Source organism: Prosopis cineraria, unplaced genomic scaffold, assembly GCF_029017545.1.
Source record: "Prosopis cineraria cultivar Desert tree isolate PC_DT_omini unplaced genomic scaffold, ASM2901754v1 PC4, whole genome shotgun sequence".
Lineage (NCBI taxonomy): Eukaryota > Viridiplantae > Streptophyta > Magnoliopsida > Fabales > Fabaceae > Prosopis > Prosopis cineraria.
Window position 1 is genome coordinate 36741586 of NW_026555335.1, and position 19880 is coordinate 36761465.

Here is a 19880-nt window from a genome sequence, read left to right on the forward strand (position 1 = left end):
TATTCACACATATTGGCACAAAAAAAAAAAGATCATTCGGACCTCTCATCATTCCCATCTCATGCAGCCAACATAGTGGATGCTCAAAATAATTTGGCAATTCTGGCTAGCACAATGGCTTCACGCTTTTTTTCCCCCTATACGCTCTCTTGAAACTGATATTCCAATCCTTGTTGATCAAATCTCGGGCTTCATTAATTACGTATCGAAATGGATGATCCCCTGCAACGTCTCTTGTAATCATGTAATCGCTTGTGCACTTTCAGTGTAGACTCAAATATCTTTGATTCCTCTTGTAATAATCTTTGTCACAGATTGCAAACATTACCCCAGAGTACAGCAAAATCGCAAACTCCATTGTTCTTGCCTTGATCTTCCTTGGCAATTCAGTATAGACGTGCCAGCTTGTTCATGATGACAATTTTACTTTTAAGGCTCATCTTACCCGTTTACTAGAATAACCAATTAAATTTGTTTAAAAATAAAATAAAATTGTGATTTTCTTTGTATTTAAATAAAAAAATTTTAAATTTGTACTGCATTCTTCCTTATAATTAATAATTTTTAAATAGAATTAATATTAAAAATTTAATTAATAGTACCCATCAAATGACATATAATAAGAAATACATCGGTATTTCGGAGTGATGAGGCAATTCTTCGTGTACAATTTTTTTTTATAAGCTAGTGTGTTTTTAATTTTTTTGAATAAAAATAAGTTGCATTATTTTCTTTTTTAAAAAACAACCGATTAATAATTCAATTACATGAAATCAGCCTCTAGTATTTAGCATTTAGAAAGAATAGTAATTAAAAAATTAAGAATTAAAGAATTACTACAAAACAAATGAATTGTGAAACAAAAATTCCTACTTATTTACTTCATTTTTAAAATAATGATAATAAGACTAAAGTCTATCTTTAATGTTCTAACTTTATATAAAATTTTAATTTAATTTTTTAATTTTATAAAATATTTTTTTTAATTCTCTAACTCTAATATTATTAATTCTAAATGATTATTTTTTGTATCAATTATTATTATTTAAAAAATTAAATATATTAATATTTAAAAATTTAATATAAATTTATTTTGGTTGATAAAATTAATATTTTTAAAATAAAAAATTAAAAAATTTTTATAAAATTAAGATGTTAAGATAAATTTAATATAAAATTAGAGGGTTAAAAAAGTACATCACGATGATGATGATTGATGATAGTATAACCCTGGTAGTAGTAGTAGTAGTAGTAGTAGTAGTAGTAGTAGTAGTAGTAGTAGTAGTAGTAGTAGTAGTAGTAGTAATAATAATAATAATAATAATAATAATAATAATAATAAATAATAAATAATAATAATAATTTTCACCTTCGTCCGGGTCTATCTGAGAGGTTAACGACGGCGACCGCCACCGTGCCACCGCAACCATTGCTGTCAGACGACCTCAATTGTAAGAAGCAGCAGGATCCATTGGGCATTCGTTTCATTTACCCGCTCTTGTTCAATATTCTAATCCGTGTTTTATTCTGCATGCACACTTCAGCTATTTACGTTTCTGGAATTCAAGCTGGGTTGTGATTTCTCCGAGAATTTCTCGATAATTTCTGGTGCAGTTGCTGTATTTGATTCTCAATTTTCTGGAAACGAAGCACAGTATCTTTTTTTCTTCCATTTGCATAAATGGTACAAGGTTTCTGCTCAATATCTCTGCGCCCTGACTTTGCACTGTAGGTGTTTGAATCAGATAACCGACTCGATTTGTAATATTGATTTTTTTTTTGGGAGAATTACGGTTTTCAGTGAATCATCTTGGGATTTATAGGGTTTATACTAGCTTGCATTAGTTGCTGACAATTGAAATCAAGGTGTTTTTGATACGGCATGAGAGGCGCCCTCTCGATTCCCTTCGAGGTAAATTAGGGTTGATGATGGTCAATTGGCGATGGTGAGGCTTTTAGGGCTGATCCGTGGGGTGACAGATGAGCCACGGGAAATCACATCGAGGCCCAACCTGTCTGGTGAGTCTGGTGAAAATGGGTGGCTTATCAGGTTTTTTGACTCGGCATTCTTCTGCGAGTGGATTGCTGTTAGCTATTTGTACAAGCATGAGCACTCTGGGGTACGTGACTATCTCTGTAATCGAATGTATACCCTCCCGTTACAGGGAATTGAGAGTTATTTGTTCCCAATTTGTTACATGATGGTGCATAAGCCTAGCCCTTCCCTGGATAGATTTGTTATAGACATGTGCTCGAAGTCAATTGAGATTGCTTTGAAGGTGCACTGGTTTTTATTGGCCGAGCTTGAGGACTCTGATGATAATGAAGGGATTAGCAGGATTCTGGAAAAGTGCCACATTGCAGCCACCTTAATGGGTGAGTGGCCTCCTTTGATAAGGCCTCAAAGTGAACCTTCTAATTCTGGTGGTAAAAACCAAGTTTTGAATAAGTTGCTATCTTCAAAACACCGCTCGTTGTCACTCACATCTTCACCTCCTGTTCAGAAGTCTTTATCATCATCACCTTCTTCAGGAAATAATTTGCAAGAGGATAATAATCAGTTGTCTCCTGATGAGAACAACATATTCAAGAAATTCATTCCTGGTCAAAAAGTTAGGGATGCCTTGCTATTTAGGAAGTCTGCAGAGAAAGACGATGAAGATTCCAAAAAGGATAGTTTTTTCAAGAGGCTTTTGAGAGATAGCAAAGGTGATGATGAGTTGGGTTCAAAAAAATGAGATGCCTTTCTCTTTTGGAAGTCATCTGATAACAACGATGAAGACTCTGAAAAAGATGGATTCTTTAGAAGGCTCCTAAGAGACAGCAAAGGTGAGGATGAGGAATTAATCTCAAGTTCAGAGGGATTTTTCAAGCGATTGTTCCGTGATAGCAAGAACGATTTTGAGGACAAAACACACCCTAAATCAGTAGAGGATGAAGAGAAAGAAGGATTTTTTCGTAACCTTTTCAAGGAAAAAATTGACAATAGAAGGAACAACAGTGGTCTAACTGATAATGGGGAAATTTCTAACTCTGAAGAAAAATGCATAAAAACAGCTGAAGAGGAGGATAAAGAACGGTTTTTCAGGAAATTCTTTAAGGATGTATTTGAGGATAGAAAAGATGCCAATGGCAAAATTGAAGAGAATGCCTCCAATGGTGAGGAAGAAGAGGCTTCTGATGTTCCTTTGTTGCAAAGACTATTTCGTGTTCACCCTGAAGATGCTAAAAGTAGCTCAGCCAATGAAAATGAGAGTTCTGGTGGTTTGTTTGAAAGTAGTCCGGGTACACAAAAGTTTTTTGGCAAATTGTTCAGAGACCATGACCGTTCAATTGAAGATTCAGAGCTATTGGGGTTGAAGAAGCAGAAGGAGGTCCGTTAAACATTGATTTGAAATCTAATTTATTTGTATGGTGGAAACAAACTATTAGGTGTAAATAATATCTAGTGTCCCATAGCTGATTACTTTTTAGTCTTAAATGAGCTATACATGGTCCATTTCATAGGCTTCTCATATGTTTTGGTCCTGTTTTTTTTTTTTTCATTTGGTTTAAAAAATGCTTTCTACTTGACATGCACTGTAGGTGGGTCTGCCCAAGCGCTTACTTTTTTGTCAATATCAACACAATATTATTTGTTGTATGCAAACATAAGTGAAATATATGCCCCTTTTTTTCATAGCTCCATGACTCTGTCAAAACCACTTGGTGTCCTTGACCTTATAACCAAGTAGTTGTCCTTGGCTTTATGTTGCTCTTTCTTCTTCAATTTAATTGATCATGTGCTCTAGCATTACTAGTTGCTTCTACTTACCCTACTGGGAGATTAAATTAATCTATGATTGGAGAATTATGGAAGTTAAGATTTTAGACATTCATTTACTGTGCTTCTTTCTGAGAATCAAATTAAATATAGATGGTTGTATTGTCAGTAACTTTTGTATCCAAAGCATGATATGCTGCACGCATTAATAATGGGTTAGAGCTGGAGGGGGACTTGCACACTTAATGCATTGTGAAGTCTATTTTCATTTCCTTTACTGGTTTTAAGTATCAAGTAGAAGGTAACTTTTCCAAATATTACATGCTATTGTTTCAGCTTCATGTTTCCTACTCTTTTATTTCATCAATTTATTTGATATATCAAATTGGCAGAAGTGTCCTGGATCACCACAGCGACAGAGCGAAAATTCAAACTCAAAGCCTCCACTTCCAAATCACTGTACCTCACAGTTCCGTAAAGGGGCATATCATGAGTCATTAGACTTTGTTCATACATTATGTGAGACATCATTTGTGCTAGTGGATGTATTTCCAATTGAAGATCGCAAAAGTGCTCTTTGTGAGGTTATTTCTTTTACACTTTCCTTTTTCTATGGCTTGTTCACTTCATTGATATAGTTGCATACATAAATATGGATATGTTCTGTACAAGTTTTTCATTCCCCCCCCCCTCTTTTCATGTTTCTGGCACAGATTTATATTGTCTCTTCTGTGTTTTTCAGTCACTTACAGATATCAATTTACACATAGCCGAGGCACAAAAGATAGGAGGTACTTGCCAACTATCTTGTTTATCATTTGAGGGAGTTCATTTACGGGCACTAGGACTTTCAGTATCTGCTGTATCTGGCGGCTGAGCAACTGAAATGCAATTTTCAAAGAGTGTTCTGAAAGATTTTTGTGGTCCAAAATTATGTCATTGTATTGGCATTTCACCTCTTCAGAAATTAATCATTAGAAATTTCCATTTTCATCTTTATCAGAGGCTCTTGCTAGACCAATCAATGACAAGTTCTTTTTCCTATTAAGTAGTTTTAGCTGCTAGCTGTTCTTTGCTGTGAAATCATTTTTAAGTTTGCTTATTAAGTTACAGCAGGGCAGTTGGAAAATTACATTTCCCATTGTTTTCAGTTTCCTTTGTCTTCTTGCTCGGATATGAACTTGCTTATAAAATATTTCTAGGGGTTTGTTTTCTTCTGAGGAAGGGAATATATCGTGTGCTTCATATACCTGAAGACGAAGCTATTCTCTTAAATTCTAGGGAGAAGGCACCTTACCTGATTTGTGTTGAAGTTTTGAAATGTGAAATGCCAAGTCTGTACTATTTACTGGATGATAATCTTCAAGCATTGTGTAAATGTAGTTAGTAAATTGAGAAGCATACTTTGTCTTTCTGACGCATATTCCTTCCTTTCAAATATGTATTATAGCAATTCCAAGGAGGCATCCTATTCCCAGAAACTCTCTAAAGGTGGTATTCCTTTGGCAAATGGAGATGCTTTCTTGCAAAAACCACCACCTTGGGCATGTCCGTTATGGACTACGCATGAGGTGTATCGCGATATCAATGATCGAATGTCCAGATCAACTGCACAAGCGATTGACAGGGCAATGACCCATGCATCTGAGGTGAAAGTTAAATTTGTCAGTGTAAGTCTTTCTGTGGAAACACAATTATGTAGCCAAGTAGAGAAGTCTGAAGTGTATGATCTACACGGTAACAGTCATAGTCCTGCTTCAACTCTTAAAAAGGGTGTAATAGAAGTATCATCATCAGGACATGGCAGTGATTTGGAGTGGGTGTGAGTTGTTTTGACTGTGGATTCTGGGGTTAGAATGGAAGATATTCAGGATCGACCACCACCATGGCGGAAGGAACATCGACGTGTTCCAAGTACAGTGGCAACAGAGGAAGTCAAGGTGAGTCTTTGAGCGATTTTGAGTGCTACTATTGCTATGATTCACATTATTTTCCTTTATGCAGCCAAGTTTTTATGATGAGCTAGAATAACTTGCTCCCAACACTGTAGGCAGGTGTCTTTTTTTTTTTTTGAAAAAGAAATAGGAGATACACAGTGAAGTTAAAAAATGATGAGACTGTTTAAAATTATTGTTGGTTGATGTAACATTAGGAACAGGAATGTAAAGTAATGAACAGTGCCAATGAACATCTTTATATATAATAAATAGATAGTACATAAAAGTTAAAAGAAGTATTTATTAATATTGTGGATTGATAAGACATAAGAATAGAAATGAATATTAATGAATAGTAAAAAGTATATTTTGATATATATATATATATAGATTAGTCCACACATTTCTGATTCCATGATATTCAAGATATGTGGCGACTTGAAATTCTAGTGTACCAAAACAATTCCTAAGTGCATGTCTCCCCTCCAAGGAAAAATGTGTCTGGTTAATCTTTTTATTTGGTTTTCATGATTGCTAAGAATACTATTTAATGATAAGTATCTTGCATAAAATCTTGTGTTTTTCATCGTCCATTGATTGTAAAGTGTACTATAGTAAATTAGAATTGCTTTATTTTGTCTAAATTTAGTTGAGAACTGGAGGTTAAAATGCTGGCTTTCAATTGTATTTATCTCTTTGTTACATGTTTAGCTGCCTTCTTTTATCACCTTTAATATATAGGTAAATTATGCTTTTAAAGTGGGATTATAACTTCTTCTAACTAGATTCTCAGTTATCATTTTGACAACTTAATAATATGTTCCCAATTCATGTTTACAATTTCAATATTGCTGCTGAAATTTCAACTTTTGGTAGGCTGCAGCAGCAAAAGGTGAAGCACATCTTGGACTCCCTTTGAAAGGTGCTGGTAAGGATTCATCAGATGCACAACCAAGGGTATCACATAACTCTAGTCTTTTGTTTAATTTTGCACTTTAGGAGTGCCAAATTGTCATATCTGACATAATTTTATACAAAAGCCTAATGGAAGTATGCCCAAGGCTGGTGATGCATTGTCTGGTGAACTTTGGGAGGCAAAGAAAGACAGAATTCGTAGGGCTTCAATACATGGGAATTTTCCTGGTTGGGACTTGCGATCTGTGAGTAATTTTATTCTTTGAAAGAATTTGCTCTGATCGTTTAATTGTTATTAATGTCTTGAAAAGTTGTGAACGCAACAAATGAATAAAAGAATAAATTATGCTCCTCTTATCTGATTTTTGCTGAAATTACACAGAATTCATACTTAATCTGACTTCAATTTTTCTCTCTCTCCAATTCCCTCCATTTCATTCCCCTGCCCCAAGCTTGGTAACAATAATATTCTCACCTTCATTTTCTTCATCATCAAATTATATCTGAATATGCATAAATGAAATTAAGAGGAGTAGATTTTATCGTCATTGAATTTAACAATGCCTTGAAATGATTACTATTGATCAACCTATAGTGTTTGGTACATACCTTTCACATAGGAAAATGATATTTTTGACATTCTTTTTTTCTTTTTCCTTTTACACAAGTTGATTAGTTCTTGATTAATTGCTGTACATTGGTAAACTTTTTAATTTAATGTAATTGTTTATACTTGATTTATGTATGAAGGAATTCTTAAATGTTAATTTTTAGTATAATTCTTAAAGAATTTGCTCCGACCATTTAGTTGTTAATGTCTTCAAAAGTTGTGAGCTCAACAAATGAATAAATTATGCTCCTCTTAAAAAATAGACATTTAGGTTAATGGATTGTTTTTTAGTTGAAAACAAATTAAAAACTAGACAAAAGAATAGCATGACTTTTGGTTTTCAAGGGTTTTTTAAGAAAAAAAAAATTAGAAGAGAATTCCGTTTAAATAAATACTTGAACTTTTCTGCTGGGGGTTTACTAGTTGCCTGACTAAAGCATATGTGCTTATCCATGAATAGAAAATGAAGTGAAAGCAAGGATCTTGTTGGTTCTGATAATTCTTTGACAATGTTGGCTTTGGAGTTGAAAATCTTTATTCTTTTTTGTTGTGAGCATCAATAAATTTGTTGTCCCTTCTCTTGATCAACTATATTTTACCACAAAGAAAAGCCTCATCTAATCAAATCTTATGTTATTAAGCTTAAAAAATTTCCTTAACTTTTATTTAAATAATTGATCATTGATTCAAGTTAAAAAAAAAAAAAAAGGTTTTGCAGTTCGGTATGGATTATAATATCTTGTCAGGGTTGACAATATTGATATGTTAGACATAAATTTTATATAGCTTGTATTAAGAAAATCCCAATTTTTCTACTTTGACAAAAGTTTATTTTTCATGCCCTTTATGATTTTACTTGCATTATCCTGTAAGGTGTGATTAATTATAATAATCTGTCCCACAGTTCACTTTATTTGACCAAAACAATACCATTCCTTTCTCTAAATAGGTTATTGTAAAGATTGGTGATGATTGCAGACAAGAGCATCTGGCAGTTCAACTTATTTCTCACTTCTATGGTGGGTGATCTTTAATTTCTTCCCCCTTTTGCCTCTCAATGCAATGATGACTTGTGATCTGTTATGATGCTTTTTGCAAATACTTTGTTTTGCTCTCTTTCTTTTCTTTTCTTTAAAAAATTTCGGTGTATGTTTTCAAATAAGATGCGATGTTGTCAACATTGAGATCTTATGTAAGATTGGATTGGGGTCAATATAGATCAAACTGTAAGATTTGTTCAAAGATCTTAAGATCCTTTCATTGTGATATACTTGCAGTGTTAAAACTTTTAGGTAACATAAATATATCAAAATCTCATTATACTTTAATAAAACAAGTTACAAGTTGCAAATGTCGCAAAATCTAACAGATAAACACAACCAACAAGCTTACAATAAAAACGAAAATAGTGCGCGCACGTAAAACCCACAAGTTACTAAAGCAACCATTTCAATGAGATTCTTATGAGAGGAAAGAAGGCTCTGATTTTGGTTTAAATGGAAGTATGTGCAAAACCATAAGTGAAGTTGTCTGTGAACCAGTTGGGTGTATTTTGTTGATGACACATGATTGGATCCTGTTTCTCTGTGTTGTGATGCCAGATTACTCCAGGATGAAGACTCGTCTGTCTGTGTTTCTTTACAATGAGTTGCTTAAAATCAATGGATTTTGATGTCAGATATATTCCAAGAAGCTGGTCTACCTCTCTGGTTGCGACCTTATGAAGTTTTATGCAGTTCTTCTTTCACAGCCCTTATTGAAACCATTCCAGATACGGTAATTATGGTTGCTAATTTTTCTGAAATGTCTAAATTGTTGGCATTTTTATCTGATATTTTTGGTGCTTTCAGGCTTCCATACATTCTATCAAAAGCAGATATCCCAACATTTCAAGTTTACGCGAATTCTTTATTGCCAAATATCAAGAAAATTCTCCAAGTTTCAAACTTGCCCAGGTAATTTAGAGATGCAATGAGGCAGATGATTTAATGTGGAATGAATTCTGAACTGCACTTAGCTACGCTAGTATATATTCTACTTATGACCTTCTCACGTGCATTTCTTTCTTGTTTCGAAACACTGTATATTTCATGTTGATTGCCTTTGGTTCAGAGGAATTTTGTTGAGAGTATGGCTGGATATTCCCTCGTTTGCTACCTTCTGCAGGTGTGAAACCTCTTATATAATGATTTTACATGCATTCCCTTCTACTAGTGTCTGATGTATTTCTTGCTTAAACAGATGCTCAAGTATTCCTTTTTGTTGTTCATTGTCATTGAAGAATTTATGTTACACTTCTCATTGTTATTTTCTTCTTGTACAGATTAAGGATCGGCATAATGGGAACCTTCTAATGGATGAAGAAGGCCATATCATACATATTGACTTTGGCTTCATGCTTTCAAATTCCCCTGGTGGTGTTAACTTTGAAAGTGCTCCTTTCAAATTAACCCGAGAACTTCTTGAGGTGAATCTGAGGTTTTGTTTTTGTGATTTGATACAGTAGCTGCAATTGATACATTTACATTGATGATGTGATTGTGCTAGGTCATGGATTCTGATGTTGAAGGTATTCCTAGTGAGTTCTTTGATTATTTCAAGGTACTGATGAAATTCACTCTATCCCTGTGATATTGCCTGAAACTGCTGAACTATGCTACTGTCAGCTAAATTTATCTGGATGCATTGCACTGTGTTCCAGGTTTTATGCATTCAAGGCTTCCTTAATTGTCAAAAACATGCTGAGCGCATTATTCTTCTGGTTGAGATGTTGCAGGTAACATAGTTGACTGCTTGCTGTTGTTCCACTCTCTATGTAGCCTACATACCTTTAATGCCTTGTTGACATTTGTAATGGTAATTCCAGTTTTTTCATGATAAGACTATGGTGCACTTTGCTATGGGCTAGTTTTTGGTCTTTCAGCCAGTCCTGATCCATGCTGCCCCCTATTGACCTCCATTTTAACTCATTGGGCTCCGCATGCCTATTTTAGATAAATTATAGGGAAAATACTGCTCCAAGTCCCTATACATTTTTGTGGTTTTCAATCCCTTTTATTTGCTCCATCTAAAATGTTAGTTTCTTTATTTTAAAAAATAATCTAAAGGATCATGAGCTGGCCCAAATGCTAGGTGAACTTAACACTGTTAAACTCATCTAATGATTAGGAAAAAATACATGCTAACTTGGAAAAAATTATAAAATTGTCTGATTAAAAATTTGGTCGCAAAAAACGGAAAAAGGATTCTCACTTATAAAAATGAAAACATGCAAGAGGGAGGCATTAGGGTAGTGGACCTTGGCAAAATTAGCACCGTTTGGTTACCTTGTGGTCGTTCTGAGTATTTTTCAAAATAAAGGAACTAATGTTTTAGACAGAGAAAATAAAAAGAATAGAAAATCATGAAAATTAGCTATATAGACTAAAAGCAGAACGTGATTCAATTATAGGGACCTAGAGAGGTATATTCCCTAAATTATATGACTCAGTTCAGTGGTATGTAGTTTGCAAGCTGAGTACTGAGAGGCTAATTCCTCTGCCTTTTTTTAATTTATACTTAGGTTTTAAATATAGAGTAAGTGTGGTGCATAGCCTTTATGCTTAGCGGTGAATGGTATTTTGGATAATTGGATGCTCATGTCTTACGTAAAGGGCAGCTTGTTGGCAGGATTTCTGCACTCTCCAATGTATTTTGGTTGCTTCACAGTTAGAAAACACTAAGTTATAAACCATATTGAGAGACTACAGTCTACCTTGACGATGAAGTAGAGGTTACCTTGCATCTCTTTTTGTAGAGGAGATTTAGAGAGAGAAGTTTCTGTTTACCCCATTGCTTGTAAATGATTTTTGTTTTGAATCTTGCATTTGCGGGCCACCTCATTTAGTAAATGATTGATTCCAAAGTTTCACCGGTACCAAGTATTTTATAATCTTGACGCCCAAGTGTACATTTACCTTTGTGTGCCTTTTGCTGCATCTTTTCATGTCGGGCATAAGAAGATAAAGTCTGGAAATACTGATTGATGCTGTATTTACCTTGAATTTCTCTGATTGTTGGGATCAGGAATCAGGCTTCCCATGCTTTAAAGGTGGTCCACGGACAATACAGAACTTACGAAAACGATTTCATCTCAGTTTAACAGAAGAGGTTTGAATTTCAATTTTATGTTTTAACTGCAAAACGGTAGACTCCTTTCGTTAAAGTTTAGTATTTTGCATTTTTTTATTTCCTTTTTGGCTTGACAGCAATGCGTCTCTTTGGTGCTTTCGCTGATTAGCAGTAGCCTTGATGCATGGCGAACGCGGCAGTATGATTACTACCAGAGAGTTTTGAATGGAATATTATGAGATAATATCAATGGTGATCACCAGCTTGTTCCATTTAGAGCAAGCTTTGCACAATTGAGTGGATGGGGGGCCATGTGAAGTGGCTTTAGAGTCTTGGCAGAGGGAAGAACTAACTGGCAGCAGTTTGTAGCCTCTTTTTTCATGGTGTTATCGAGATTTAAACAGATTGAGCAAAAATACTTGAACAGTCTACCTGGCCCAATTTATAGTTTGCGGTCTTCTGTAATTTTTTTCTAGTTGCATGCGATGAGAAATTCTGCTGCTTGGAGAACTCATAGTAACATCCTTAATGTTCCAAAACTGCACATTGTACAGTGATTCTAACGGGGAGTAGATACCATATGTTAATTGGTTGTTGAGACCTGTGCTGGGTAAACTGTGATTGGTTCATCGACAGAGGCTTGCGGCTGCTTTGAAATGTTGGGAAGGTGGTACTTGCCACCTGGTGCGACTGGGTGAATTCATGGATCAACCTTCATGATTGGGGAAGTGCTGACTCAGCTGGTCAATAGTGTCTCTGTTCCCAGAGTTTGATTCTTACAATAATTTACACTGGCAAGTTGTGAGCAAAATTCTTTAATGATGTTGATTGTATCTTGTGTATTAGAGCCTGTTTATCTTGACGTTGAAATTTGTTCACCATGTCAATCAGTCATGTATGAAGTTTTGGTGACATGTCTGGATGGATTTCAGTTGTTTCTTTGGCAGCGTATATACAGTTACATCTAACCAAAGTGTATCTGTATTATCCCACACAAATTGTACTTTCATAATCTTCAATAGCATATTGAGTATAAGGAGGCTGTATGTAAGGGGCAGCAATAAAAGGCCGTATAGTGAATCAGTTACATGCATTTCGTGTCCTAAAAAAGTTTAGTATATATTCATATATATATATATATATATATTAATGAATATGTCTCTTGTTCTTGGAATGTGAAGTGGTAACTCTGATAATGATACAAATTTTTCTTGTGTTTGTTGTTCACATCCAGTGTTAATTACAGTCATGAGCACTGCTTACTTATTATTGTAATGAGATCTGAATTCAATTTATTTTGGACAATTCAAATCTAAATTTTCAAACTGTAATTTTTTATATGATAAATTTATTTTTTTAGATGTGACAACTAAGAAATTATTTTTATTTTAGATTTTATATTGATTAAAATAAAATGTTATTTAAAACAATAAAAATTAAATTAAATTTAATCTAAACCATTTAAATTTTGATCCAAAGTCAAAGAATGTGCTATTTTTGGGTGGTTATTTTTTTTTTTAAATGAACAAGGTTCACGCCCTTATTTTTATGTATTTAGTATACTTTTATCCAATTAAATCAATACATGAATTTTAATGTGTTAATAATATTAATAACAAAAAATTGTTATGGAATAAATAATATATAAAAAATACATAAATTTTGATTTAATTGAAAATAAGTACTTTAAACATATAAGTATTTTTCTTTTTTAAATTTATGTTGCTCTTAATATTGTCAAGGGACTGGACTAGTTAAACTGAAACCGACATAACGGGGGGGAAAGTGAATCGATCAAGAACTCATCAAAACTTGTCAAGAACTATATCATTTTATTTTTTTCAAATCTCTATAAATATTTTTCTTTTTTTTTGGTTAATTTTCTTTAGTGTTATATGTGAGGGCGGGCGTGCGTGCGATAATTCATTGGTGATTTTAGTTGGTAATGGAAGCTTGTATTAGTTTAGTTAGATAGTTAATGTAACATAGTTGATAATTTTGATTATTTGTAATGAATAATAAATAATCATTTAGAATATAATTAAATATTGTTTAAAAGATTTTTCCTTTTCATATATAATATTTAAACTTTATTATTTAAATTAAGACTGATCGAATGCTGTCTGACACTTTGACCACAGTTCAATAAAGTATATTGTGGTTGGTTTAATGCCTGGTTCGATCTGCACCATTGGCTAGCTCCTTTTCCTTGGTATATTCCTTTCGAGCTTTGCCAAAGAGTTCTAAATCCAAAAAAAATCAAGTCATTAATCCAATGAATATGTAAGGATTTTATTTAAAGAAAGTTGACAAAAAGTCAATATATAGAGTTAATATTTATGATTATCCGTTGATGCTGCTGATGTAATTATTATCATTAATTAAGAAAAAAGAGGAAAGGTGTTCCTTCATAATTCTTTTCCTTTCTGTTAATTTCGTTAGCCTTGCAATAAATTTTGATGAAAGTTGCGATTGGTTGTATTGTACCAGAACACAGACAAACAAACCCAAACCTGATCCGATCACTGGATGACAGCATTAAAAGGGGAAAAAAAACAGAGAGAGAGAGAGAGAGAGAGAAGTGTGTGTGGCTTGTGTTATGTTCTGTGGTGCTGGGGAGTTAAATGCTACTCTAAATTTTTTTTTAGTTGCCCAAGATATTTATCATCGATAGCAGTGATTAATCCCTTTCGTTGTAGGATCTACAAAAGAGTAAATGACTGACTATAAAGTGCTTTCCATTTATATGAATGAGACTGAACCCTCCACCTATATTTAAAGAACGAAGCGAGATAGTCATTATATTACACTCACATAGTTAATACTACTTTGAAATTGTTGAAGTTAAAAAAACCAAAAGGAAAATAAACACTTTTAAAAAAAAGGAGATGGGGGTGGGGAAGGGAATGGGCCTAGTGCATAGGCTGCCACTCGAAGATGAAATGTATACTCAAAATGAAATATTATAAAATTAAATTTAACAGTTGTCCATTTTTATATTTACATTTTTTACTAAAAATTAATTTTATTTTTATCGAGAAAAATTGAATAAGATTATTTAAGTTATTTTTATTGCAATTATAATAACTTGAATATGGTTAATATTTTAGCACCACACACACATATTTTTAGCACAAATTCAAAGCAGAGATATCCAAGGAAACGCTTGCCTTAATTTCACAAAAAAGACACGCACACACCTCCTAGGCTCCTTCGTGTGCGCGCTCTGCAGTGAACCTCTCGAAGGAGCCCAGGAGGTGTGTTTGAGAATTTGGAATTTAGACGGCAAATTTTAATTTTAAATCCAACTCACATTCATAAACATTCTCTTCAGAAATTATTTGCTACTTTCAATATTTTATTTGATTCTCAATCTAGAATAAACTTGTAAATTGATTACCAAACTTAAACATAGTCTTAAATAGAATCCGACAACTTCAAGTATGTCTAGGAAATTTATATATTTTGGATCCTAGTATTATTTGTCATTTTTAAAATTATAAAAAATTTAAAAAATATTTAAACATAGTTGACACATGGTTGGTCCGTTGTTTACAATTTAATATACTTGGTTTTCTCAAAAATTGAAATTAAAAGTAGTAGAGATTCACTTAAAGTATGTTATGAAATGAAATGATATGATGAAGAAATTAAGTGACGTTTATAATTAAGTTTTAAATTTTAAATAATTTCAATTCTTCACTTAAAAATATAGGACATTTTACTTATTTTACTATAATTCTATGTGTGTGTCTGTGTGGGTGCTAAAATATTAACCATATTCAAATTATTATAATTGCAATAAAAATAACTTAAATAACCTTATTCAATTTTTCTCAATAAAAATGAAATTAAATTTTTTAGTAAAAAATGAAAATATAAAGATGGATAACTTTTAAGTTTAAATTTTCTAATATTTCATTTTGAGTATATATTTGATCTTTAACTAATTTGAACGATTTATTTCATGTATTAGAAATGAAAACAATTCTTAGCATGCCTAAATAACTAAAACTAAATAAATCATTGAAATTAAAAAACATCCTTAAGCAGCGCTATGCACTAAGCAGAGTCAATGACATTTTGTAATTTAAAATAATTTATATTATATTACATTCTTCTTCAAAAATGTACATTTTATAATTAATTTGCTTTTTTCTAAAGTATTCTTAATAAATAAATTATTTTTTATTTATTTTTAAATAAAACATTCTATTAAATAATGATGAATATAGAAAGATAGTATTAATTTAAAAATAATTAATTAATTTATTAGAATAAGATTTTATTAAAAATATTTTATATTTTTATATTTTTTAACGAATGAAGTACTATTCATCATTAATTGAAAAATGAAATGTAATTTTTTTGGATTTCTACTTCACCCAGTACTACAATTAACTAATACTTCTTACAACTTTTATTATAAGGAACTTCTAATAATTAAAAAAATTAAGAAATAACATTTAATTTATTAAATATGTATTAAAATGAAAAAAATTCTCCAACTTTGCCTAATCATAAATTAAATTTACAATTAAAATTTAATAATAATTAAAATTTAAAATAATAATAATTAACGATTTAACAAATATGAAAAATATATACTTCTTTATTTAAAAATATGAGGTATTTTTAATTAAATTTTATTTAAAATAAAGCAATTGTTTACTTTTAAACTAGCATTATCTTTTCATATTTATTTTTATTTAAAAAATATTTTATTATAAAATAAATATAAAGTAATTTATTTATTAATTTTTTTAAAAATAATAATTATATTTTAAAATATTAAAAATACCTTGTTCTTTTTTTTTTATATCTAATCTTTTGAAAAAAAATACCAGGGAATAGTTTAAACAAGAAAAAAGGAAACATTTTTTGAAATTTTTAGGAAATTGGGCTTCGCGACGTAACGCGGTAAGAGAGGGTCCAGTCACTTACTTGTCCACTATAAAATCCCTCACCTTCGCTATATTTTTTCTCTGTCAGAGTTCAGCATTTGGTGTGTCTGGAGAGTCTTGCCCGCCTCCTTCCCTGGTAAGCTTCGTGCTTCATCTCCCGCCATCTATGAGGTTGATTGTTCAAGTCCACTTAGTTGGACTACTAACAGTAGCCGCAAGTGAAATCAATCACGCCCAGAACTAATCGCTGCAGAAATTTCCAGTTTTTCTCATGAAATTTGTTTTTCGATGCGAAAGCTTTGCCCTTGTTCTGCGTCTAATGATTTCCATTGTAGGGTTCCATTGTGCAGATGTCTTTTTATCTCCAAAAGGGATCGACATCCATTGTTGGGTGCCATTTTAGCTTCATGAACCGGGGGAGGCTTTGGTGTACGGGGAAGATTTTGTTTCGGCATTGGACTTGACATACACGGGGTTCCTGATTTTCTTCTTTTCTCTTCGATTGTTTTTTCCCTTCAAGTGTTTCATATTTGGGGTTCGGGGTTTCACTAGCCAGTCAGATTTGTTTTCTTCACTGTTTGTGAGAAGATTGTTGTTTAGATAGTAGGACGTTGAAGTTACTTGGCTCCGAGGCTTCTTTGTAGATTTATTGATGGCTACGAGAAAATTGATTCCTGGGTTTCGATTTCATCCTACTGATGTTGAGCTCCTCAGATTCTTTCTGAAGAGGAAGGTTATGGGTAAGAAAATCCCGGGTGGTGTGATCGCAGAAGTAGCAATATACAAGTACGCTCCATGGGATCTCCCAGGTACGCAACATATTTTTTTCCTTTCCTGAGTGCCTTTTTAGGGTCTTATTTTGTTTTTTGTGGGTCTTCTTTCTGTCTTATGTTCCCTAATTTCTTTGCCTTTCAGATAAATCTTATCTTAGAACCGGAGATTTGGAATGGTTCTTCTTTTGCCCCAGAGAAAAGAAATATGCCAGTGGGGCCAGAATGAATCGTGCTACGGAAGTCGGATACTGGAAAACTACTGGGAGGGATAGACCTGTTCATGACAGGGATCGAATTGTGGGAATGATAAAAACCCTGATATTTCACACTGGCAGAGCTCCTCAAGGAGAGAGAACTAATTGGGTCATGCATGAATTTAGGCTCCAAGATGAGGATTTGATTGATAAAGGCATTCCACAGGTAACTGGAGTTTTATTCTTCTCTTTATCTGTTTTTATTTTGGGTGATATAGGGCCTTGCTACATAGCTGCCGTATATTGTGAAGTAATCTTACTACTGTGATTGAGGAAATACATGTACCAATAAGTTCTCTTGTGAAAATTATTTGAGGGGTTCCTGCCTGACGAGATATCCCTAGTATAAATTGCTGATGTTGATATATGTCTTACTATGTCTTACTTGAAGAAAAACTTTTGTTAATGAGCGTATCTTGATGCCTGAACTACCTGAATCGGATACGGCCTCTTGTTTATGGCATTAACGGAGGTTCTATGTTGTTTCATCTTAAAACCATAAAATTGATTCATATGAATAAGATATGCTGCAAGTTTGGATGTCACATGGGAATTGAGGGTTATGTCTGCATTCACCATGTGGTGCCTTTAATTGATACGTTGCACCTTTGACGCATGGAAACACCATTTTCTCTTTTTTATTTCTATATGTTTTTGTATATTTTGAATTGACATGCCAAGAATATTTTTTAATTTGTTCTCTTGGTTCATGCATATTGCAGGATTCCTATGTGCTTTGTAAGGTTTTCCAAAAAGATGGTCCTGGTCCAAGGAATGGTGCACAATATGGAAGACCATTCAATGATGAAGACTGGGATGATGACGGAGAAATTGACGGTTTAGGATCTCTCCCATTAGTTAGTGTGCATGCACCAATTACCATTTCTAATACACCTGGCAGTTCTATAGCAACTTACGGTCATCCCCCTGCGAGTGTATGCATTGGATCATCACCAGAGTCATGTCTTATGTATCCTTCAGTTCCAAGTGATCAAGTTATACCCAATGATGGGCCTCAAGTTCCAGCTGATGATGATATTGTTGCAATGTTGGATTGTTTCACAGAGAATGACACAGTAGCTGTGAATGAAAACAACAACGAGGTGCACAGTCTATTTGCAATGTTGGATTGTTTCACAGAGAATGACACAGTGGCTGTGAATGAGAACAACAACGAGGTGCACAATCTATTTCTTTTTCTTCTTTCTTGTGCATTCTTTTGTAAAGTCTCGGTACAAGTATTCTATTTTTTTTTTTTTTTTGCTAAACTAAGTGCAGTTACTTCTCAATGGCATGTTTTCGACAACTTCGTGTGGCCCTTACATTTTGCACTTGAATATTTTTTCTATAGTTTTCTTTTCCATTTTCTTCCACCTTTTACTTAGTATTCATTCTTTACGCATTCACTTTGGTTTTGTAGTGACTTAAATATTTTATCAATAAATTCATGCTTATTTTTTTCTTATCATGAATATATGTTTTGAATCTTTATGTGATCGGTCCAGATGACAAGAAGACGGATTGTTTGGAATGAAGTCTTGAAAGATGATGTTTCGATGAATTATCTCTGGATATCTTGTTAATTGAATCTTAAGCCTAGTGATGGGCTGAAAGAAGGATTGTGTACCTAGCATAGTTGGTATTAGCCAGACTATTTGAGTAGGGCTTTCTGCTTGGCAGATACCATCTTTACCTTCCTCTGCCTCATTATTTACTAACTTCTCTGATGCTTGTGTAACTTTTTTCCTTTGCTTGATAGCTTATGCCTATTTCTGCTGTAATGCTTGTGCTGTGCAATACTTTGTTTGATACTTACATCTGAAAGTTCTTAGCTTTTTTCTGATCTATTAATTGTCATATATATATATATATATATTCTCGAGCTTGGATAGCTTTCTCTGTCCTGTTTGGCAGTTCTTGTAGGTTGCTGAGAGTTGCAAGGTAGTCTTTACAATAAGTAGAAAGCTGTATTTTGAGCAACTATATGCTTGCTTTACTTCATCCTGTTTCTGCGGAATCAATGTGATGCAAACATGGTGCGTTTCTCATGGTTTCTCAGGAGAATGGTAACTCTGCTATGGACAAGGATACTGAAGATATTTTCGAGGACTTGGGAGACCTTAACAATACAAACCAAATCTATGGTGCTGGTAGTATGTCCATGGTGTTTGATGATTTCTTGGAGTTGCGGGACCTTGGCACCAATGTCCCGCCAGACTGAACCTGGAAGTGGGGTCCATTTCTTCCAGAAGAAGAATGGTCTGTGAATTCATAGATGAGACATTTTTCACAGTTTTACATGCTGCACCTTTCATTTTTAATTCTAGGAAAAATGACTTAGCCTCTAAATTTTTTTCTTAATTATCAATTCGTCCATGAATTTTGGATCATTAACAATTCAATCTCTATAGTTTCTTCACTGACTTAATACATTATAAGGATTGAATTGTACTGATTTAAAGTTAAAGGACTAAATCAATAATTAAGAGAAAAGTTATGAACTAAAAATTATATTATCCTTTAATGTTATCATGACCTTGTTTCTATTTGGAGCACTTGTATAATAAATGGACATGATGTCACCTGATGTGAATGTTCAAATCTGGTTCTTATA

General features: G+C 33.2%; 1 protein-coding gene and 1 pseudogene across 1 annotated transcript; both read left to right on the forward strand.

Moving 5' to 3' along the window:
- The first annotated feature begins 1366 nt into the window (after window positions 1-1366).
- Window positions 1367-12428, forward strand: LOC129308647 (phosphatidylinositol 4-kinase beta 1-like; annotated as a pseudogene).
- Window positions 12429-16278: 3850 nt separating this feature from the next.
- Window positions 16279-19880, forward strand: LOC129307819 (NAC domain-containing protein 82). The gene is made up of 5 exons (XM_054948732.1): window positions 16279-16375; window positions 16575-17048; window positions 17155-17432; window positions 17989-18444; window positions 19326-19880. The coding sequence occupies exons 2-5, from the start codon at window positions 16892-16894 to the stop codon at window positions 19485-19487; spliced, it is 1053 nt and encodes a 350-aa protein (XP_054804707.1). The 5' UTR covers window positions 16279-16375; window positions 16575-16891; the 3' UTR covers window positions 19488-19880.